At 38.0% G+C, this 20,273-nt stretch overlaps 1 protein-coding gene across 1 annotated transcript in view; it reads left to right on the plus strand.

Moving 5' to 3' along the window:
• RAD23B (RAD23 nucleotide excision repair protein B) overlaps nucleotides 1-20,273 on the plus strand; it is a 47,449-nt gene that overhangs the window by 11,846 nt on the left and 15,330 nt on the right. The window contains exons 2-5 of the mRNA XM_025912150.2: nucleotides 7,260-7,341; nucleotides 7,636-7,715; nucleotides 11,072-11,340; nucleotides 16,371-16,426. Coding sequence (XP_025767935.1) covers nucleotides 7,260-7,341; nucleotides 7,636-7,715; nucleotides 11,072-11,340; nucleotides 16,371-16,426 — 487 coding nt within the window. The remainder of the gene's footprint in view (nucleotides 1-7,259; nucleotides 7,342-7,635; nucleotides 7,716-11,071; nucleotides 11,341-16,370; nucleotides 16,427-20,273) is intronic.

Consider the following 20,273-nt stretch of genomic DNA (forward strand, 5'->3'; position numbering starts at 1 on the left):
AAAAGAAGTATGTGGCTAGGAAAAAAGTTTGATTTCTTGATTGTCAACCATGGTTTGTCGATAGTTGAGTTGATGATAAACTTCCGTTCATTTTTTTTTAATGTTTATTTATTTTTGAGAGAGACAGAGCGCGAGCAGGGGAGGGGCAAAGAGAGAGGAAGACACAGAATCCGAAGCAGGCTCCAGGCTCTGAGCTGTCAGCACAGCCAGGCGGGGCTCAAACTCATGGACCGCGAGATTATGACCTGAGCCAAAGTTGGCTGCTTAACTGACTGAGCCACCCAGCTGCCCCAATAAATTTCCATTCTTTATTTAGGGAGAAATAAACATCAAAATGAAAGTTTAGTCCCTCCTTCTTGTTTATTATTAGCCTTGGATAGGGTGGCCTTGGTTATTTATTGGAACTGTAGTGCTCCATTATAGATCCATCTTGTTTACTGCTTATTGAAACAAGAGCATTGGCATGGGACTCAGCACAGTTAGTAGAGGAGTCACAACTGCATCTGTTGCTTGCCATAACCTTCCCAAGAGAAACCATGTAGAGAGGTGCTGCCTCCTCTTTTTGTTTGTTTGTTTGTTTGTTTGTTTGTTTGTTTGTTTTTGGTAATATCCAGAAAGAAGGCCTTTCTTTATAAGCTGTTTTAAAGTGTGTTCCATTTGATTGGGTTAGGGAAGTTTTAGGCAAACTAGATGTCTAGAAGCCATCTGCAGTAAACACATTATGGTTGAAATGCCTATACTAGGATATCTAGTAAAAGTATCCAGTAGAGAGTTGGGTCTGTATGACTAAAGATAAGGAGAGGATTTCACAAATTAGTGAACAGAGAGATTGGAGGAAATCCTGAGGAGTATGGCCTTATGGAAGCCAAAGGAAGACAGTGTGAAGAGGAGAGACAGGTCAGTACTGTCTAAGAGACAGGTCAGGTAAGGTAGTGAAGGACTAAGAAGTATCTAGTTATGGTTTTGCTGAATTTAGAGATACTGGTAAGAACAGTCTTAATGGAATCCTGAGCATAGGGAGAAAAACAAGTAGCAGAATTGGGAATAAAGTCCATGCTTCTGTCAGCACTACATTGCATTCTTGAGTAATCGGTGTGGGGTTACTAGTATTACAATGTGTGTAGTTAATTTTTTTTTTTTTTTTGAAAAATGCCTGAGACAAAGGGGAGGAGACTATAGCTAGCAAGAAATAATGGGGGGTTGTGAAGTTTTTGTTTTGTTTTAAAGATGATAGAAAATTGGGTCTGTTTAAGTGTGAATGGAAGTGAACTGGCCTTGAAGGAGAGGGTGAAAATACAGCTGGGGGAGGGTGGGAAACAAAGAATCTAGCAAGGTATTGAAGAATACTGGATGGAGAACCAAGGAACAAGTGAAAAGGATTAGATTTGAAAGAGAGGGATGCCTCTTTCATTTAATAGGAAGAAAGGAGGGGCACCTGGGTGGCTCAGTCTGTTAAGCAGCCGACTTCGGCTCAGGTTATGATCTCGCGGTCCGTGAGTTCGAGCCCCGCGTCGGGCTCTGTGTTGACAGCTCAGTGCTGGAGCCTCCTTCACAGTCTGTGTCTCCCTCTCTATCTACCCTTCCTCACTCACACTCTGTCTCTCTCTCTCAAAAATGAATAGATGCTCAAAAAATTTTTTAATAGGAAGGAAGGAGATTAGGTGGATCTGGATGCAAAAAAAGAAAGTATGTTGCTTTGGTGGCAGAAGGTGGAGGATGGGTCCCTCTGATATCTGCTGATTTTTGTCTTTGTTTTTAATTTGGGGAGGAGGGTCAGAGAGAGAGTCCCCAGCATACTCCTGCATGGAGCCCAAAGTGGGGTTTGATCTCATGAACTGTGAGATCATGACCTGATCCAAAATCAAGAGTCAGAAGTTTAACTGACCGAGCCACCTGGGCGCCCTTGATATATTTTGAATGAAGTAGAAGGTCATCTGTGGGGAGGGAGGAAGTTTTGGCAATCAAATTTAGAGAAGAGTGCAGGTTTGAAATATCCTCTTGGAGAATGGAGGAGAACCAAAAGAAGTGAGGATTTAGGGTATCTTTAATTTTCTCCAGCATGTAGAAGATTGGATGTAAATGGATAGGTAGGGGTTGGATAGTTCAGGTAAGATTTGTTAGCTGAGTGAGGTAGGAGGCAGCACAGAGTGGTCAAAGTGAATTTTTTGTTGAGTACAGATGGAAATAAATTCAGTTGTGTGGGTCCAAATGTGGAATTTTGCCTAGGGGAAGCAGCAGAAAGACAAGAAAGTCTGATAATAGGAAGAAAGTGATAGAAGCAGTGGAATTATTGTCTTTGCCAAATAGAACTGGCAATAAAGATCAGAGTGAAAGTAGGCACTCTGGGGACCAAATGCAAGACCAGGTGTAGTGAATAGTTACTGAGAGCTGGTAGGGATAGGTGATTGATGTTTACAATTTCAAAGATGGAGAAGTTTGGGGATAACAGGATTCAGCCTGTGTTGTGTGGGTAGGTGACTTAAGTAGATTGGAAAGTAAAGATCGTGTTGAGGTTAAGGAACAACGCCAGAATTTTGGACAGGTCGGTGCACCCGGAACTAAAGTCTAGTTCTAGTAGATGTGTGTGTATGTATGTGAGTGAGTGTGTGTGTGTGTGTGTGTGTGTGTGTGTGTGTGTGTGTGTGTATTCACATATATGTTTATATATAAATATATAAAGTTGATTTTATGTTCTGAAGTGGTATTGCTAGATTGAATGGCCACCGCCCCCAAAATGTTGCACTTTGACATATTGCCTTCAAATATTTTATTGTTTGACACTCCCATTCTGAGAGTGTTGTCTCTTCACACTTACCACCAAGAATTCTTCAACACTGTCTTTTCCAGTATGATGGTGTATTGAACTAATGACATCTGACACTAAAATTTGTGATTCTGGTTACTAATAAGGTTGAACTTTTTATTGACTGTACTTATGAATTGTTGCCCTGTTATTTGTCCCTTATTTCTCTTGGCACAAGAAGTATTTTCTACCATTTCTCTCTCAATTTTTTTGCATTTTTCCTTTTGGTATTTGTCCTATTTCTGTCTGAAATGCATGCTTAGTTTATTAATTTTTCTTTAATAAACAGTTTTAATGTTAGTCTATGATTACTTTTTTAGTGAAATCATATAGGTACCGATGTCTGTAGAGTTCTCATTGTTATGTACTTAATATTTTTTAATCACCCGTTTTTGGTTTTTTTGGAGCAAAATGATTGGAGGTGTTTGTTCTTGTTGTTTGTCCTGCCTTTTTTTTTTTTTAAACTTACAAGGGTTTTGGGGTTTTGTCCCTTCATCACTCTTTTGACATACAAAGCTAGAGAGTAGGTCCGTTATTTGTTTGGGCTTATGAAAATACAGTGGAATAGTCTTTATGGCTAAACTTTTAAAGTGTATATTCTATGGGTGCTGGAAATAAAAGTATAATTTCCATTGGTTAGAAACTATGTATACATATCAATTAAGTCTAAATTGGCTACACATTCTTGTCTGTCAGGAATGAGATTCCTGTTTATTTCTTTCATTCTTTATTTTTTGCTTTATATATTTCTTTATTTTCCTTTCCTTACATATATTTATGCTATATTAATTTACTCATTCAGCAAGTGTTAATTGAGCAATTACTGTGTACTCCATCACTGTGTACTGTTCTGAGAACTAGAATCACTCATAGTAACACATGTGGTCTATCATTCATTTAACCAACCACAGTTGCAAATATTGCATCTCTTCTCTGAACAAAGACGTATGGAAGGAAATTATTCACCACAGAGTGCTCTGAGCTCTATGCTGTTGCTCAGCTGACTTCGGGCAAGTCATTTAGCATGTAAAGCAGCAGTTCTTAGGCAGTCCTCTCTTTTTGTTTTCAAGACCCTTTACATTTAAAATTTGTTGAGGACCCCAAAATAACTTTTATCAATGTACTTGTATTTACTGTATTAGAAATTAAGCAGAGGAATTTTCTAAATGTTCATTTAAATATAATAAATTTAAATTTAAATTATTATATTCATTTAAATATAATAAACCTATTAAATGTTACAACTAATATATTTTATGTGAAAAATTATTTTCCAAAACAGCAAAAAACAGTAAGACTGGCATTATCTTACTTGCTTTGCAAAACTTGTTTTTAGTGTTTATTTAAAAAAATTTTTTTTAAGTTTATTTTGAGAGAGAGAGCACGCACAAGCAAGGGAGGGGTAGAGAGAGATGGAGATAGAGGATCCAAAGCAGGCTCTGTGCTGACAGCAGAGAGCCTGATACAGGGCTTGAACCCCACGAACCATGAGACCATGACCTGAGCTGAAGTCTGACCCTTAACTGACTGAGTCACCCAGGCACCTTAAAATGTTTTACTTTTGAGAGAGAAGAGTGTGCAAGCTTGAGAGGGCGAGGGGGAGGGGATGACTTGATCGGAAGTGGGCTCTGCACTGATAGCAGAGAGCAGGATGCAGGGCTCGAACTCTTGAACCATGAGATTCTGACCTAAGCAGAAATCCACCCAGGTGCCCCTTGTTTTGCAAAACTTTTTAATGTTTGGCTTAATAGAAAAAGATAGCTAGATTCTCATCTGCTTCTGCACTCAGTCTTTTGTGAAGTCACATGTTTTGTAGCCTCTGGAAAACTCAAGTATATACTTGTGAGAAAATGAGAGTACAAAAGGCAAATAATATCTTTTGACCTGGTAGACCTCCTGATAAGTAAGTAAGGTCTTAGGAATGTTTATGGCTCCTTCATCACACCTAGAGAATCATTGCTCTTGGCAATACAGGGTTTAAATAAATGGGTCTTTAAAAGTTACTTTATCTTAGAAATTTGTATAGTATCTTTTGTTTCCTGCACTTATCATGACATGCTAACTGAATGTATAGGTAAAATCAGAACTGCCAACATAAATTATAGAACAAGGGCCAACTGTAGAGTTGTTAGACTTGTGAATCCTTGTACGTTTTTATTCTGACCCACACATAGCATAGAATTTACTATCTTGTGGAATTTATATCCTGAGTTTACTGATGTTGACGTCAGATTCTCTGAGTCTTTTTTATTTTTTTATTTTTATTAAAAAAAATGTTTTTTAACATTTATTTATTTTTGAGACACAGAGAGAGAGAAGAGAGCATGAACAGGGGAGGGTCAAAGAGAGAGGGAGACACAGAATCTGAAACAGGCTCCAGGCTCTGAGCGGTCAGCACAGAGCCCGACGCGGGGCTCGAACCCACGGACCGCGAGATCATGACCTGAGCCAAAGTCGGACGCTTAACCAACTGAACCACCCAGGAGCCCCCCCGAGTGCTTTTTTAAAAAGCTGTTACTTATGGGGCATCTGGGTGGCTCAGTTCGTTAAGCATTCGGCTCTTGGTCACGATCTGTGGGTTAAAGCCCTGCATCAGGCTCTGCGCTGGCATTAGTTTTTCACCTAAAGCTTAGAACTATCAACTTAGACAGTTTTCAGAAGTATTCTGGGGAATTGAAGGAAATGGAATTTTCCCCCTTGATTCTTGTATCTTTAAATTTTTTTTTTTTAACGTTTATTTATTTTTGAGAGAGACAGAGACAGAATGCAAATGGGTTAGGGGCAGAGAGAGAGGGAGACACAGAATCCGAACCAGGCTCCAGGCTCCAAGCTGTCAGCACAGAGCCTGATGCAGGGCTTAAACTCATAGAGCTGTGAGATCATGACCTGAGCCGAAGTCAGACGCTCAACCCACTGAACCACCCAGGCGCCCCTGATTCTTGTATCTTTAAAGTAATGAAAGTAGTGCTCTCTCTGTGTATCCCTATCAAGCAGTCTTTCACCTAAAGCTCAGAACTATCAACTTAGACAATTTTTCGAAGTATTCTGGGAGATAGAAGGAATGGAATTTTTCCTCTTGATTTTTGTGCCTTTAAAGTAATGAAACTAATTCCATTATATCTTCTTGCCTTTTTTACTCCTCTGCCACCGTGCTTTTTGATTAGTTTCAGAAATTGGACTCATTTTCAGAATACCTCATAATGAGCCTGTTGTCATGTAATTTTACAAGACAGAGATCATAAAGATCATCTGTTACAGTACCTCTTACTTTGTAGATGAGACAGCAGATAGTAGTCCTCGGCCAAGGCTGAAATTTGGAGCCACCTGTAAAGCTTTTAAAAAAGTACAGGTGTTCAGGGGCACCTGGGTGGCTCAGTCGGTTAAGCATATGACTTCAGCTCAGGTCATGATCTCCCAGTTCATGAGTTCGAGCCCCACATCCAGGCTCTGTGCAGACATCCCGGAGCTTGGAACTTGCTTCGGAATCTGTGTCTCCCCCTCTCTCTGCCCCTTCCCTGCTCACTCTCTCTCAACAATAAATAAATGTTTAAAAAAATTAAAAAAAAAAGTAAAGGTGTTCAGGCCCCATCTCTAGAAATTATGTTCTAATTGATCTTTATGAAGCCCCCTCAGATGACAGTGATGAAACATATCCCACTTTTAAAGTGAATCATTTGCATCGGGCTCTGTGCTGACAGCTCAGAGCCTGGAGGCTGTTTCAGATTCTGTCTCCCTCTCTCTCTGCCCCTCCCCTTCTCACATTCTCTCAAAAATAAACATTAAAAAAAATGTTTTTAAGTGAATCATATGCCTTTCTTTTGTTTGTTTATTTATTTATTTTTGAGAGAGAGTGACAGAGCACAGTTAGTGGAGGGGCAGAGAGAGAGAGGATCCCACACAGGCTCTCCACTGTCAGCACAGAGCCTGACACAGGGCTTGAACTCTCAAACCGTGAGATCACGACCTGAGCCGAAATCAAGATTTGGACACTTAACCAACTGAGTCACCCAGGCGCCCCTGAATCATTTGCTTTTTAACATTCTTATTTAACTTTTATTTTTATTGTAGATGGAACTATTTTATTTCTTAGACCTTTTAGGTTAGAGAGCTTTTCTTTTTTTCTCTGTGGGAAATAAGCCCATAAGCTTTATAATGAGAATCAAGACTTCTGATGTTGCAATTTTTATTTTGAGTAGATTTATCAAGTCAACTGGTAAAAGTTTTTTCTTTTAATCTGTGTATGTGTAGCAGCTGGTGGTAAAGTTTATACCTATACCTAATGATACGCATTAAGAATGAGTCTTTTTTAATATAATATTGTGAAGACATGATCTTTAAGTTTTTGCAAGTATTAATGATTAATATACGTATAAAAGTTTTACCTTGCATTTCTCAGATTCTGGATAGTCATTTGTTGTTTAGACCTGTTAGAAAAAAATGTTTATTTTTCCTTTAGGTGAAGGCACTGAAAGAGAAGATTGAATCTGAAAAAGGGAAAGATGCCTTTCCTGTGGCAGGTCAAAAATTAATTTATGCAGGTATGAATTAAATATTGAAAGTAATGCTATCTTTCAGATTGTGTAGACAAACTCGTTCTGTCAGACACATACACAGTGTTTGTGTTTGGTATCTTTAAATCAAATGTTAGTGCCTTTTTACCTGATTATATTTCCAATTATATTTTTCTTTATCTTGACTGATCACTTAATGATTTTCTTTGGGGAAAGTATTAATTGATAGAATTGACATTGGTAATTGTTTTAACTTCAGTTATGTGTAAGACAAAGGTTATGGGCTTCAAATAATGTATTCTTTTTTTCTTAATGTACTAGGCAAAATCCTCAATGATGATACTGCTCTAAAAGAATATAAAATTGATGAAAAAAACTTTGTGGTGGTTATGGTGACAAAAGTAAGTTTTAGCCTTGTTCTGTATATTTTTATGCATGCGAGGTTTTTTAAAAAAAATAAAGATCCCAAGTCCAGCCTTTATACTTTAGTGAATACAGTTTATGCACACCCATAGTGGCAGGCACTTGGCTGTTTTTTTAAAAATTTTAAGTTTACTTTGTGTGAACCATAAAGTTAATTTTATACATTTGTAGCTTAAACATTTTTAAATAAATTAAAACAGTGGATAAAATATCATGTGAAAATTGTTAGATTTTGCTGGAGTAGTAAAATTGCTAATTATTTAAAGATGTGATTCTTAGAATAAATATTTCTTATTTTGTGGTTTTAATAAGGGTGCCTTAAAGAGACTTGTTAAATTATGTGCTAGATCTGATACGCTCAAGCAGAAAAGACATGTAGACTCCTAAATTCAATGATATTTCTTAGTTGATGGGGTAGATTTTTAGAATCTAAAAAAGAATAAGGCAGTTAAAGAAATGAAGGAATGATTGTTGTGAGGAAGTTTTTTAAAGGGAATTTTTTGTGATTTATTGGACTGAAATATACTTGGGACAGTTTATCAAAGTTTTTCTCTAAAACAGAATGGATATGGGTTCTGTCAGGATTCTGTAATATTTTTATTTAAAGATACATAAGCATGCAGTAGAGAGTTAAAAACAGAGAAGTGGTGTACTCGTGAAATGAATTTTTAGGATTGAATTATCATAATCTGAGAACAGTGATACTTGTAACCCTGAAAATAGGTTTAAATAAGTAATTGGAAACCAAGTTTATTAAGGACTATAAACCATTTATTAAAATAAATGTGAGGATTTTTTTTTTTTTAAGTTTAAGGTAATATATGCAGTAGAAATACAGAGAGTTGAGCAAGTAAATTTTATTTATTTTAACTTTTAAATTTTATTTAAATCCAAGTTAGTTAACATAGTGTAATAATGATTTCAGGAGTAGAATTTAGTGATTCATCACATACATACAACACCCAGTGCTCATCCCAACAAATGCCCTCCTTAGTGTCTGTCACCCATTTAGCCCTTCCCCACACCCAGCACCCTATCAGCAACCCTCAGTTTTTTTCTATATTTAAGAGTCAAAGAGGGGCGCCTGGGTGGCTCAGTCGGTTAAGTGTCCAACTTCGGCTCAGGTCATGATCTCATAGTTCGTGGGTTCGAGCCCTGCATTGGGCTCTGTGCTGACAGCTCAGAGCCTGGATCCTGCTTTGGAATCTGTGTCTCCCTCCCTCCCTCCTTTTTCTCTCTCAAAAATAAACATTAAAAAAATAATTTAAAAAAAAAGAGTCAAAGAAAAAAAGTCTCTTCTGGTTAGCCAGTCAGTTTTAATTACTGCATATTTTTGTCCTGAGTAAAAGCAGCTAAACGGTTTACATGTGTTGGACTTAAAAGTGTATAATCCATTAAGAGAACCATTGTGATTTTGCTATGTTAAAGCACTTACTCATTAAATGTTTGGGTTTTTTTAATATAATTTATTGTCAAATTGGTTTCCATACAACACCCAGTGCTTATCCCAACAAGTGCCCTCCTCAGTTTCCATCACCCACTTTCCCGTCTCCCCCACCCCCCATCAACCCTATATGTTCTTAGTATCCAAGAGTCTCTTATGGTTTGCCTCCTTCTCTGATTTTTCCCCCCTTCCCCTCCTCCATGGTCTTCCGTTAAGTTCTCAAGATCCACATATGAGTGAAAACATATGGTGTCTTTCTCTGACTTATTTCACTTAGCCATTAAATGTTAAACTTTACATACAAGAAACAGAATCATGAGGAAACTTTGTCTCAATTGAGTATTTTTTAATTGTGTTAAAATATACGTAACACAAAATTTACCAGTTTAACCATTTTTAATTGTACAGTTCAGTGGTATTAAGTGCATTCACATTGTTGTGCAACCATCTCCAGTACTCTGTACCCACTAAATAGTAACACCCCATTCTGCCCCCACCCCCCCAGGCCTTGGTAACCACCATTCTACTTTCCATGAATTTAACTACTCTATACATCTCCTATAAATGGAATCATAAAGTATTTTCCTTGTGTGACTGGCTTATTTCCCTTAGCGTAGTGTCTTCTAGGTTCATCCATGTTATAGCATGTGCCAGGATTTCTGTCCTTTTAGGGCTGAATAATACTCCATTGTCTTATCTAGTTTTATCATGAATAGTATGCAAAATGTGGTAGCCACATATTTGGATATGTATATGTTTGGGGTCTTATTTCCTTTAGTATTGTAATAACCTTGACTGTTTAGAAAGTAACTAAGAATTAAGCAGGATAGGTCTCAGAATAGATGGATGTGTTTGAAGAATAGCTACTTAGAGCCAAGCTTTTTCTTATTTTATACAGGACTCTACTGATAATTTGTGGTTATTTTATTTTCAAGTTAATAATAGAAGCCATCTATTAGAAGGGGAAGTAGTAGGCATTATAGAGGCAAAGAGAAATGACCTTATTATAAAGAGCCAGGAAAACTGTTTAGATCAGAAGTAAGCAGCAAAACTTCAAAAAGCAGATGGGTTTGCTACCATTTAGAATGAGGCTTAAATAGCACTGTGGCAACAGAGACTTTGCGAGGGCATGAAATGTTATATTATTATAATCATCGTAAATAATCTTAAGGGAAATACTAAATGAGCATAATACATTTAAATTACATTTTAATCTAAATCAGAGTTTAGAACATTAATAATTTGCAGAGTATTATATTGGCAGTTTGAAAAGTTATAGGGCTAAACACAAGACTCTTAGAACAAAGAAAAGAGGGAGTGAATGCTCCTAGTATTATTTTTTTTCAGTCCCCTGTCCTACCTTGCACAGCAAGTCTTTCCAGTGCATGCTCAACTAGCTCACATCAAACAAGAGAGTTATTTTGGTGATGCTTTTATTATTATTATTATTATTTTATTTTATTATTTTTTTTTTTTTTGGTGATGCTTTTAAATGACAATAAATACCTTGAAGTTATAACCTTGGAACTTAAACTGTAAAGTTTGGTAGGGGGTAATTAAATGGTCCTTTTTTTTTTAGTACACATTCTATATATCTCTGAATAGTGGCTTCTATCTTTTTTGTAGTGACTTGGTAACATAACAAAGACAAACTGTTAGCTAAAAGCTAATTAAGGTTGTTAGTTAATATATCAGCTTTGAAAGAGTAACATAGTGATTCAGATTGCTAATACTGATCATTTATTAAGTTACTTTACAAAATTATTTTCAAGTTACAAGTTTATATTAGCGTTATGTTTGTAGCCTCCTATAATGATAGTCTACTTAGAGATCAGGTAATAATGTGGTATTTTATCATGATTCATTATTTTACTTTTTTAATGTGTTTAGCCCAAAGCAGTGACTACACCAGCACCAGCTACAACCCAGCAGTCAAATCCTGCCACCACGACCACAGTTAGCTCCACCACAGCTCCAGCTGTGGTCCAGGTCCCGACCTCTCCTCCCGCTTTGGCTCCCACTCCTACCCCTGCATCCATCACTCCAGCATCAACGACAGCATCTTCTGAACCTGCGCCTGCTAGTGCAACGAAACAAGAGAAACCTGCAGAAAAGCCAGCAGAAACACCAGTGGCTACTAGTCCAACATCAACTGACAGGTAAGAACTGTATTCTAGGAAATTGTATCCCAAAACACGTTCATATTAGGAACTTCATGCATGTAGGGGTGCCTGGGTGGCTCAGTCAGTTAAGCGTCCGACTTCGGCTCAGGTCACAGTCTCATAGTTTGTGAGTTCAAGCCCCACGTCGGGCTCTGTGCTGAACAGCTCAGAGTCTAGAGATTCTGTGTGTCCCTCTCTCTCTGCCCCTCCCTGCCTGATCTCTGTCTCTCTCTCAAGAATGAATATGAATAAACATTAAAAAAAAAAAGAACTTCATGCATGTGTTTGTTTTGATTATTGTTTTGATCAAACTAACTTTGTTTCTACTCTGTTAAACTTTTCTGAACATTGAACTCTCACTAAAACTAATTTTTGTGCCTGTTTAAATTTTTGTGATCCAGTTTTGTATACTCCATTATTTTTTTTCCCAGGGGGAAGGGAAAGAGGGTCAAAGTTATTCTTCATTTTGTGTAGAAAAATTAGGAAATACAAATGCCCAGAAAGAATTATAAAAATAACTTCATATTTTATTATAGTTTGACATATTATAAATAACTTGACACTGCCCCAGTCATTATTTATATTATTTTCTGATTGTTGTCATTTCTATTGTAAACATCTTTCATTCCATTAAATATTTCCATTTGCTGCATAGCATTGTGTTTGGATCTGACGTTTGTTCACGCTCAACCTTAGAAAAGTAACATCTTTGGGTATTTTCCTCATCTGAAAATTTGTGGATGGCAACCTATCTCCTAGAGTTGTTATAAGGATTAAATGGAATAATGAATATAAAAGGTGTATAAAATAGCACACGGTACACAGCAATACGTATCAGCTGTTGTGGGTACTTCACCTACCACCTTTTGTTGAACATATGGATTGTTTCAGTTTTCCACTGTTTTATCTATATTTTTGTGAACTTTTGTAGACATTTAAGTTTTGCCTGTGTAGATCTTTAAAACCAAAGAAAAAGCACTGGGATATTTGTGGAGCAAGAAATAATTTCTTGTGAGAAGTTGACAAGATAACTGAGTAATTTATGACAAAAGTTTTTTCCCTCAATGGTAAATAAAAGAACCAAAGCAAGTGCTTTATTTTGCTTGGCTGGAGCTTGTAGGGGGAATTTCTGCTTTATCTGACAGCATGGGTTGTATTAAGTCCAGTGTGCATTGGCACTGGAGCAGTTTGTGTTTTGTGACTTTAATATAGCTTGGGACCTCAGTGGCAATAGTTAGAGTCCTTGGAATCAAAACCAGACAGAATGGAGATCTGTACAGGAGTTGGAAACACGTACTGAAAGGGAAGCATGTTTGTGATAAATACAACAATGATCAGAAAAAAATTAGTTACGATTATTTTAGTGTTTTACCTATGTGTTCAGTTTCTATGTCTGATCCAAGTCAACCATGTTTGGAGGGGTTTGAGTCATCTGGTTTATTGCTCACTTTGGGCCTCTTTTCAAGGAATTAAATATTTACTCTATGCCTGCCTGCTGTACTTTGCCTTAGTTTAGGCCTTCTGAGACACTGTCACCTAACTTGATGCTTCTCCCACGTACATTTAGAAATGCATTCAACACTCTTACCTAGTGGGAGACAACCAGACTCAGGTTAAGCTGTTCTATCAAAAGGTTGTTGGTCCATTCTGTGTGAAGGAGGGAAGTTAACAAATTTAACACATTGTTTCCCAGACCATTTAAACATTGTAAATGTAATTAAATATATGTTCATCAGTACAGGATAGCCTATTTTCTTACATGTTTTCAGCTCTTCGAAAAGCGTATAGTGAGAATTTCAGAATTGATCGGTACAATCTCTTTTTTTAAAATTTTCTTCCTGGAGGTACAGTTTCACTTACCGATTCTTAAGATTCAGGATTACCTTTTCAGACCTACAGAGATTGCATAAATCAGTAGATGATCAGTGATCCACAGAGCAGATACTAGAGTTACTTACTTGGTTGGGCTTTGTACACCATTTCCCCAAATTATCACCACCTTCGAGAAGGGTAACAGAAGGATGAGGGAAGCTCAGAAAACTGGCTGCTTAAATGTGCCTTACTCCTTTCATCTGCTCTAAAACATTTAGTGTCCTGTTAAGCACAAAACTTAGTGGGCTAATTATCAGGAGATACACTGGTACCAATTCGAGGGACATCAGAAAGTTTATTCATCACCCCTGGCCTGACATTTCGTTATTAGTCATTTGTGTCTTTAGGCCAGTTTTGTTCTTTAAAAACTACCGATTGCAATGCAAATCCTATTTGTATATATCTACCTTAGAGAAACTGCCTGTGTGTACAAAGACTGCGTTAATTTGTAATTAAAGACAAATTGGAACCAACCTAAAATATCCATTAATAAGGGAATGACTTGACCTGCAATTTATTCATATTGGAGAGCAATGCTGCTTGAAGGTGGTAGTAAGTAGGCAGCATCAGCGTCACTGGGAGTATGTTTGAAATTAAACCCCTGACCTAAGTCAGAATTCTCTGGGGGCAGATCACAGAAATCTGTATTTTAACAAGCTCTCCTGGTGAATTTTTAGGCTTCCTAAAGTTTGAGAAGCCCTAATATCCAATAGTACAGGCCAGTTAAAGTATGTAGTATATATGCATATTGAGTGAATGTGGTTTCAAGGCTTTGTTATCAAGTGAGAAAAAGAGATTACAAAATAATATGGGCAGTAACTGTAAACCAAACAAAAGCCACAAAACGACATCATATATTTTCTTTGGGTATATATAGTAACGTGTAGTAACAAAGGAACAGCACACTAACTGATAAGTGGTTTCCTCTGCAGATGGGGAAGGAGAAGCAATGAGGCAGAGTCAAGGTTGAAGAATGGCAGTCCAACCTCACCTCACTGTGGTCTGTGATATGTAAAAGGAAATTTTAAAGCCGTATGCAAAACAGCACAAACTGTTCTGTAAAAGAACTGCAGGAAAAAACACTAGGCCTACCAGGTAGTAGAATGTACTCTACATGGTAACAATTGCGACAATTTAGAGTGACTCTTACTAGAAATACGGCTCAGTTAAATAGATAGTATTCTAGAAACAGACCAGAATACATACCAGAGACTTCATGCAAGATAAAGATGTGATTTCAGACCACTGAGGAAAATGCTGTTGGGATTAATGTCTAGCCAAATGGAAGGGGAAAGATGGATCACTCTAGACAGATCACGATTCAACATAAAAGTGAAACCATAAACAAGAGAACATGGAAAAATAAAAACCTTTAAAAAGTTATAAAAGGAATAATTGATAAATTTGTCCATAGAAAGAATTTAGTAAGAGCTTGATTTGGCCAATTAAATGGAGTACTGTGCACCTGGGGAAAAACAGGTAGTTGTAGTTATGCTGACTGAGATAATCAAGTTAAGTGAAACACATTCAAAAGCAAGACACAACTGCTTGTTACATAGAAACTGCTAGTGGTGGTTGTTCCCTAGGTTGGGGTCTTGGGCAAAATTAGTTTTCCTGTATACTTTTCAGAACTTTTTTCCTTCTGTCCATGTTAGCCTATCGAGTTAATGAAGATACTTTAAAAATTATACCAAACAAGTAGTTTAATCATGATAATCATATCGGATGTTAGGATGCCAGGCACTTTGCTAAACACTTTACCAGCAGTAACTCCACATACATACATACATACATACATACATACATACATACATACAACTTAGTGATACATGGATATTATTGTTGACCCCATTGTATTGATGAACAAACTGAGGCTTAGAAAGTAATTTATGAATTCAAACTTAGATATTCTACTTGCTCTTGCTATGCTATAGGATTTTCTCAGAACTGAAGTCCACTGTGTTCTCTTTTTAAAATTGGGAATAAGTGTGTTGTATGTATGTTTTAATCTAACTGCTCCCTTTACTACTTTTGTAAACTTGAATTTATTTTTCTTTGGCCTACTCTTCCTGGTCTTTCATAATCTTGTTTTTGTCTACCTTGTTTTCCAGACTCATCTTCTGCAATTGCCCAACAGAAACTTAGTGCTTTTAACTGATTAACTTTCGGTTACAACTTGCATTTTGTCACACGTCTCCCCATTTTTTGCTTATGCTGTGTTCCTTGATTTAAATGCCTTCCTTCAGTTTCGTATAAGATCTGACTGAAATTCTGTTAGGTAAAGATTTCCCAGGTCTTTCCAGCCTAATGTGGCTATTTATCATGTACAGGTTTTTCTCCACTATTTGAAAGTAGAGCGTTCCTTTGAAACCTTTTGTAAAAGCAGAAATAGCATAAAGCAATGAAGCAATTACCATTAATTTATATGGAAAAAGTTTTGATCATTCCCAGACCCAAAAAATAACCTCCCAGGCTTAGGACACACCTTGCTAGTGGGTGCACAAAGTAAATTAAGACAAAGCACAAATGCACACACACACACGGTTCAGAATTAACAGTGACTTGATACTGAGATGCTGAGTCTAGTTCCAGTTGAAGGAGCTTGGTGGCGCCATTCACTTCTTGGGGTGTACGCCTCTAGAAAGGCTTCCTGCAAAGCAAATGAAACACTGTTTTCACTTTTCTTGTAAAAGCAGAAATCCTCTTCAGAGACCATCCTCTGGATTTCTTATAGTTAGTGAAAACAGGTATTAATGTAGATCTTTTGTAAAAGCAAAGCAGTGGACTGTGAACTATGGAAAAGTGGAGATACTTGCATTGTTTGTATTTCTTCCACTGTGACTTATTTAACTTCTCATGTAAATTCTTTCAGGGAAATGGTTGTGCATTCTCTTTTTTGTATTCCTTAAGTAGTAAGCAGTCTGGTTATTTTACATCTTTGGACATTTAAAATGATGCATTTGCAGAAGAATGAGTATTAAGATTGGAAATGTTATGGATAAAGGCTTTAGGGATTAATCTAGAGGACAGTTTAAACACTGTAGCCAGACTTTTACTTTTAATTAAAATAAAATAATCTCTTTATATAGTGGACAGTTACTAAACTTTAAGTTTATATACTTTCTGAAGTATGATTTTTTAAAAACCTTTTGCAGTACATCAGGAGATTCTTCTCGGTCAAACCTTTTTGAAGATGCAACAAGTGCACTTGGTAAGTGTCTACGTTGTAAATGACCTTATCAGAGGGATCATTTCTTTAGGTCATGTGTTCATCTTCATGGTTACTCATAATCGAGTTGCTAAATGGTTTTGATAATTGTTCGATTAATGTTTCTAAAGACTTTGTAAATTAATGTGTTATATATTGAATCCTTAGAATTGTACTGTTGTTATTCGAGGTAAGCATATTCTTTTAGTTAAAGCAGACCATTTTCCAAATGTGAATTCTAAATATGGTCTTAACAGAGTTTGAACTATGTACAGGTGTATTACAAAATGTTTTTGAAGTCGGTACAGAATGTTACTAAATCTGTCTCACACCTCATCTTATTCTCCTTCAGCCTTTATTCCAGTTTGTAGCCCTGTCGGGTCCCGTCTGTATTTCATTGCTTATATCATGCTTGTAGTGAACATACCTTTCTATCCCAACTTTTTTTTTTTTTAAGTTTATTTATTTTGAGAGAGAGGGAGAGAGAAAATCCCAAGCAGGCCCCGAGCTCTGTCTCACCAATCGTGACATCATGACCTGAGCCAGAATCAAGAGTTGGCTGCTTAATCAACTGAGCCACCCAGACACCCCATCCCAACTTTAAATTTAACTATGCTGGATGATGCTCTTTCATCTCCCCTTCACACTTAATATGTCAAAATCAGTTTTGTTTTTTGCCCCTGTTTTTCCATTATAACACTTCGGTATGTTTCCTCCTGTGCCTGCTGATTATTGGTCAGTTGGCTGGGAACCCATTCCTCCCCTTTGGTACTATTCTGTGTTACTGGAAATGGTAGGGAGGTAGAAGACTGGGAACAGGTGGGAACAGCAGCTTCAGTGGTATGGGCTTCTAGTTACTTTGCTTACTTAGTTGCTGCAGCAGCAGGGTTCTAACAGCAGTAGTACCTCATGAGATGTAGGGTGGCCTCTGACCTGATTGGACTTGAACTCCATGAACCTCTCATTGCCATGGAAACGGCATCTTGGCTGCCCATAGCATGTAGGGGCAAAATGTTACTAAGGTCACCGCATGTACCACACCCACATCTTTACATTTACTGTTGTCTAGGACTGCTCTGCTACCAAGTAAGTATAAGTTAGTGTCCAATCAGCAAAATAGAAATCACTCTGTTTCATACAGGGACACGCTTAATCCTCAGAAGTCCTTACAGAGATACTGAAAGGACTAGAGATGAGCCAGAAATCGGTAATGTGCTCTCCACTTGCAGAGCTGGAACCCACTGACACTTGTCCCTGGGACTGCCGAACTGTCTGCTGCCACCGCTGCTATCTCAGTCAGAAAGCGTGGTGCCTCCAAGCTCTAGCTGCTGCTACTACGCGTGCACCTCTGAAGACAGTGTCTTACCTTTACGTCTTCTGTCAACCTGTACGGCTTAGGTCATGGGACCCCTTTACTCTTTAATTCACCCAGTCTTTATGTAGATACCCTGCTGCTTTAAGCTTTTCTTTTATGGCTTGTGACACTACTCTTTTCTTGATCCATGCCTCTGACTACTCCTTTTCAGGCCTTCTAGTTAATTCTTTTTATTTTACCTAACCCTTAAATATACGGATCTTCTGCGGTTCTGCTCTAGCCCATAGTTCAGAGTTCAAACTCTGGAAATACTATAATGATTCCCAAAATTATAACCCCAGTACACATCTCCTTCTGAGCCTCCAGATTCAGATGTGAACTGATTCATTCTTTAAACTGCCACCTGGAAGATGTCCAACCTCCATAAACTCTGTAGGTTCCAGACAGAGTCCTGTTTTATTCCCCCATCCAATTCTTCTCCTTTGTTCCTCATTGCTTGCACCATCATCTCTAGCAAACATTGGCGTCGTTCTTGATCCCCCTGTCTCTCTTGGCCTGTTGAGCCCAGGGTACTGATGGCCCTCCTTTCTAATGTCTCCGGAATACTTGTTTCCACTGCCACTTGCCTGCCTTAGTTCACGCCCTTACCTCACTAATACTCCTGCATTATTCTCTCCTACATGTCAGTGCTCTGTTATAGTGGGTTTTATAAAAGGCTGATCTAATGAGGTTATTGTTAGTTCCTTGTGCAGTTTCTTGTGACCGGGAAGATAAGACTTGATGACACATAAAGGTTCTTCGTCACTACTACTTTTAGTCTCATTGGCTCTCTCTCTTGTGTTGTCCATTGTCCCTAGTTTTCCTATGAGTAGCAAACTGTTTATAAGCATTTATTTTTGAGTTTTGATAACTTGACTAATTAGGAGGAGTGATTTTAGGAGGTGTAACATGATGACTTGGTTTGGGGGCTCAGGAGTCTGACAGCCTGTGTTGGTCTCTGCACCATGACTTACCAGCCATTGATCTCATGATCAAAATAAACCTTTCTCATGGAGTTACTGCGAGACTTAAGTGAGAAACACCATGTTAAAATCGTTTAGTTCAGGTAGTCCACAGCTCCTAATTTCTTTTATCTTGATGCTGAATTCTGAATCTGGGAACTAAATTACTCAGAGTATATTGGCACTTAAGTAGCTTTGTGCCAGAAGTATATGAATAGGTGATTAAGAAAAAAAATATCATAACAAGTCCTCTATGGAAGCAGAAAGGAAAAGTCCTTAACTCTAGATATCAAATGCCACCTTAGCTCAGTGATATTTAGGGTTTTTTTTTTTTTAACTATACTTTTATAGGTAACAAATGCCTTTTGAAAATTCTGCAGAAAATCATTAAACTGGTAAGAGTATCACTGTGCCAGGGAAACGGTGATGCAGAATGACAGGGTCCCTTGCACAGTTGAACTTTCCATTCAGATGGGGTAAAGAAAGAAGGGTGAAACGTAAAGTAAATTGCAAATTATGATTAATGATTTTAAGGAAACAAACGGCTTCCTTAAAAACAGACGGTGCTTATACATAGGATAGGCAGTACATCTGTGAGACTGTAACATTTAAATTGAGAACTAGAGCCTGCAGAGGAACTGGCCCTCACACAAGCCTGGTATGTGTGTAGAGGTTCTGCGGCAGGTTTTAGAAGGTACGACTTATGAACTGGAAAATATCAGTGTGGTTGGAGCATGGTGTTTGAAGATGGTTGGGAGGTTTTCTTTTTAAAGGCTCGCTTTTGCAGCCATGTGAAGAAAGAATTGTAGGCTTGAGGGAGGCGGTGGGAAGGGGTAGGAGAGGAAGCAGGGTGTAATCCAGAGACTTTTGTGGTCTGGTCTTGAGTGAAGGCAGTGGAGAAAGGGGGAACCTAGGTAGTTTTGCACTGTAATTCAGAGGGAGGGTCTGCAGATAACGCTGCTAGATGAGATGTGAAAGACAAGGGGAAGGGAACTGTGATCACCAGTTTTCTGGTTCTTGTACTTGTGTGGAAGGATGTGCTGTTTATTGAAACGGAGAAGGCAGATAGGTAGTGGAGGGGCACATTTGAGGGAGAAACCTTTAGAGATCCAAAGTCACATGTCAATATTGGTTGAGGAGTGAGTGGAATGTGAGAAGTGGACACAGCCTGTGCAAACAGCTATGGCTGGAAAGGGAAGGGAGCGGACATTTCTGAAAGAGAAGTCGAGATGTGGCCATGGGGGCATGCTTCTGTTTTTAGGATGACATTCTAGGATATAGTTAACTGCTGATCAGGATAATTAAGTGGAGAGTGAAGGGTGGGAGGTGGAAAAGAGAGAAGATAACTAAAGGGTACAGTTCTTTGAGGAGACAAGAAGGGATGAATAGCACCCAGAACACAAGGAGAAGAAAAGATGGCTTAAGTGAGGTGAGTTTAGTGTAGAGAGTTGGCTTTCTTTCAGAGTGTGGTCTGTTGTCTGACATTTCCATGAAGAGCAAGTTTGGGTCAGAGACAGCCTGTGGGAAGTGATTT

The sequence above is a fragment of the Puma concolor genome, chromosome D4 (genome assembly GCF_028749965.1).
Source record: "Puma concolor isolate L17-30 chromosome D4, mPumCon1.1.hap2, whole genome shotgun sequence".
Lineage (NCBI taxonomy): Eukaryota > Metazoa > Chordata > Mammalia > Carnivora > Felidae > Puma > Puma concolor.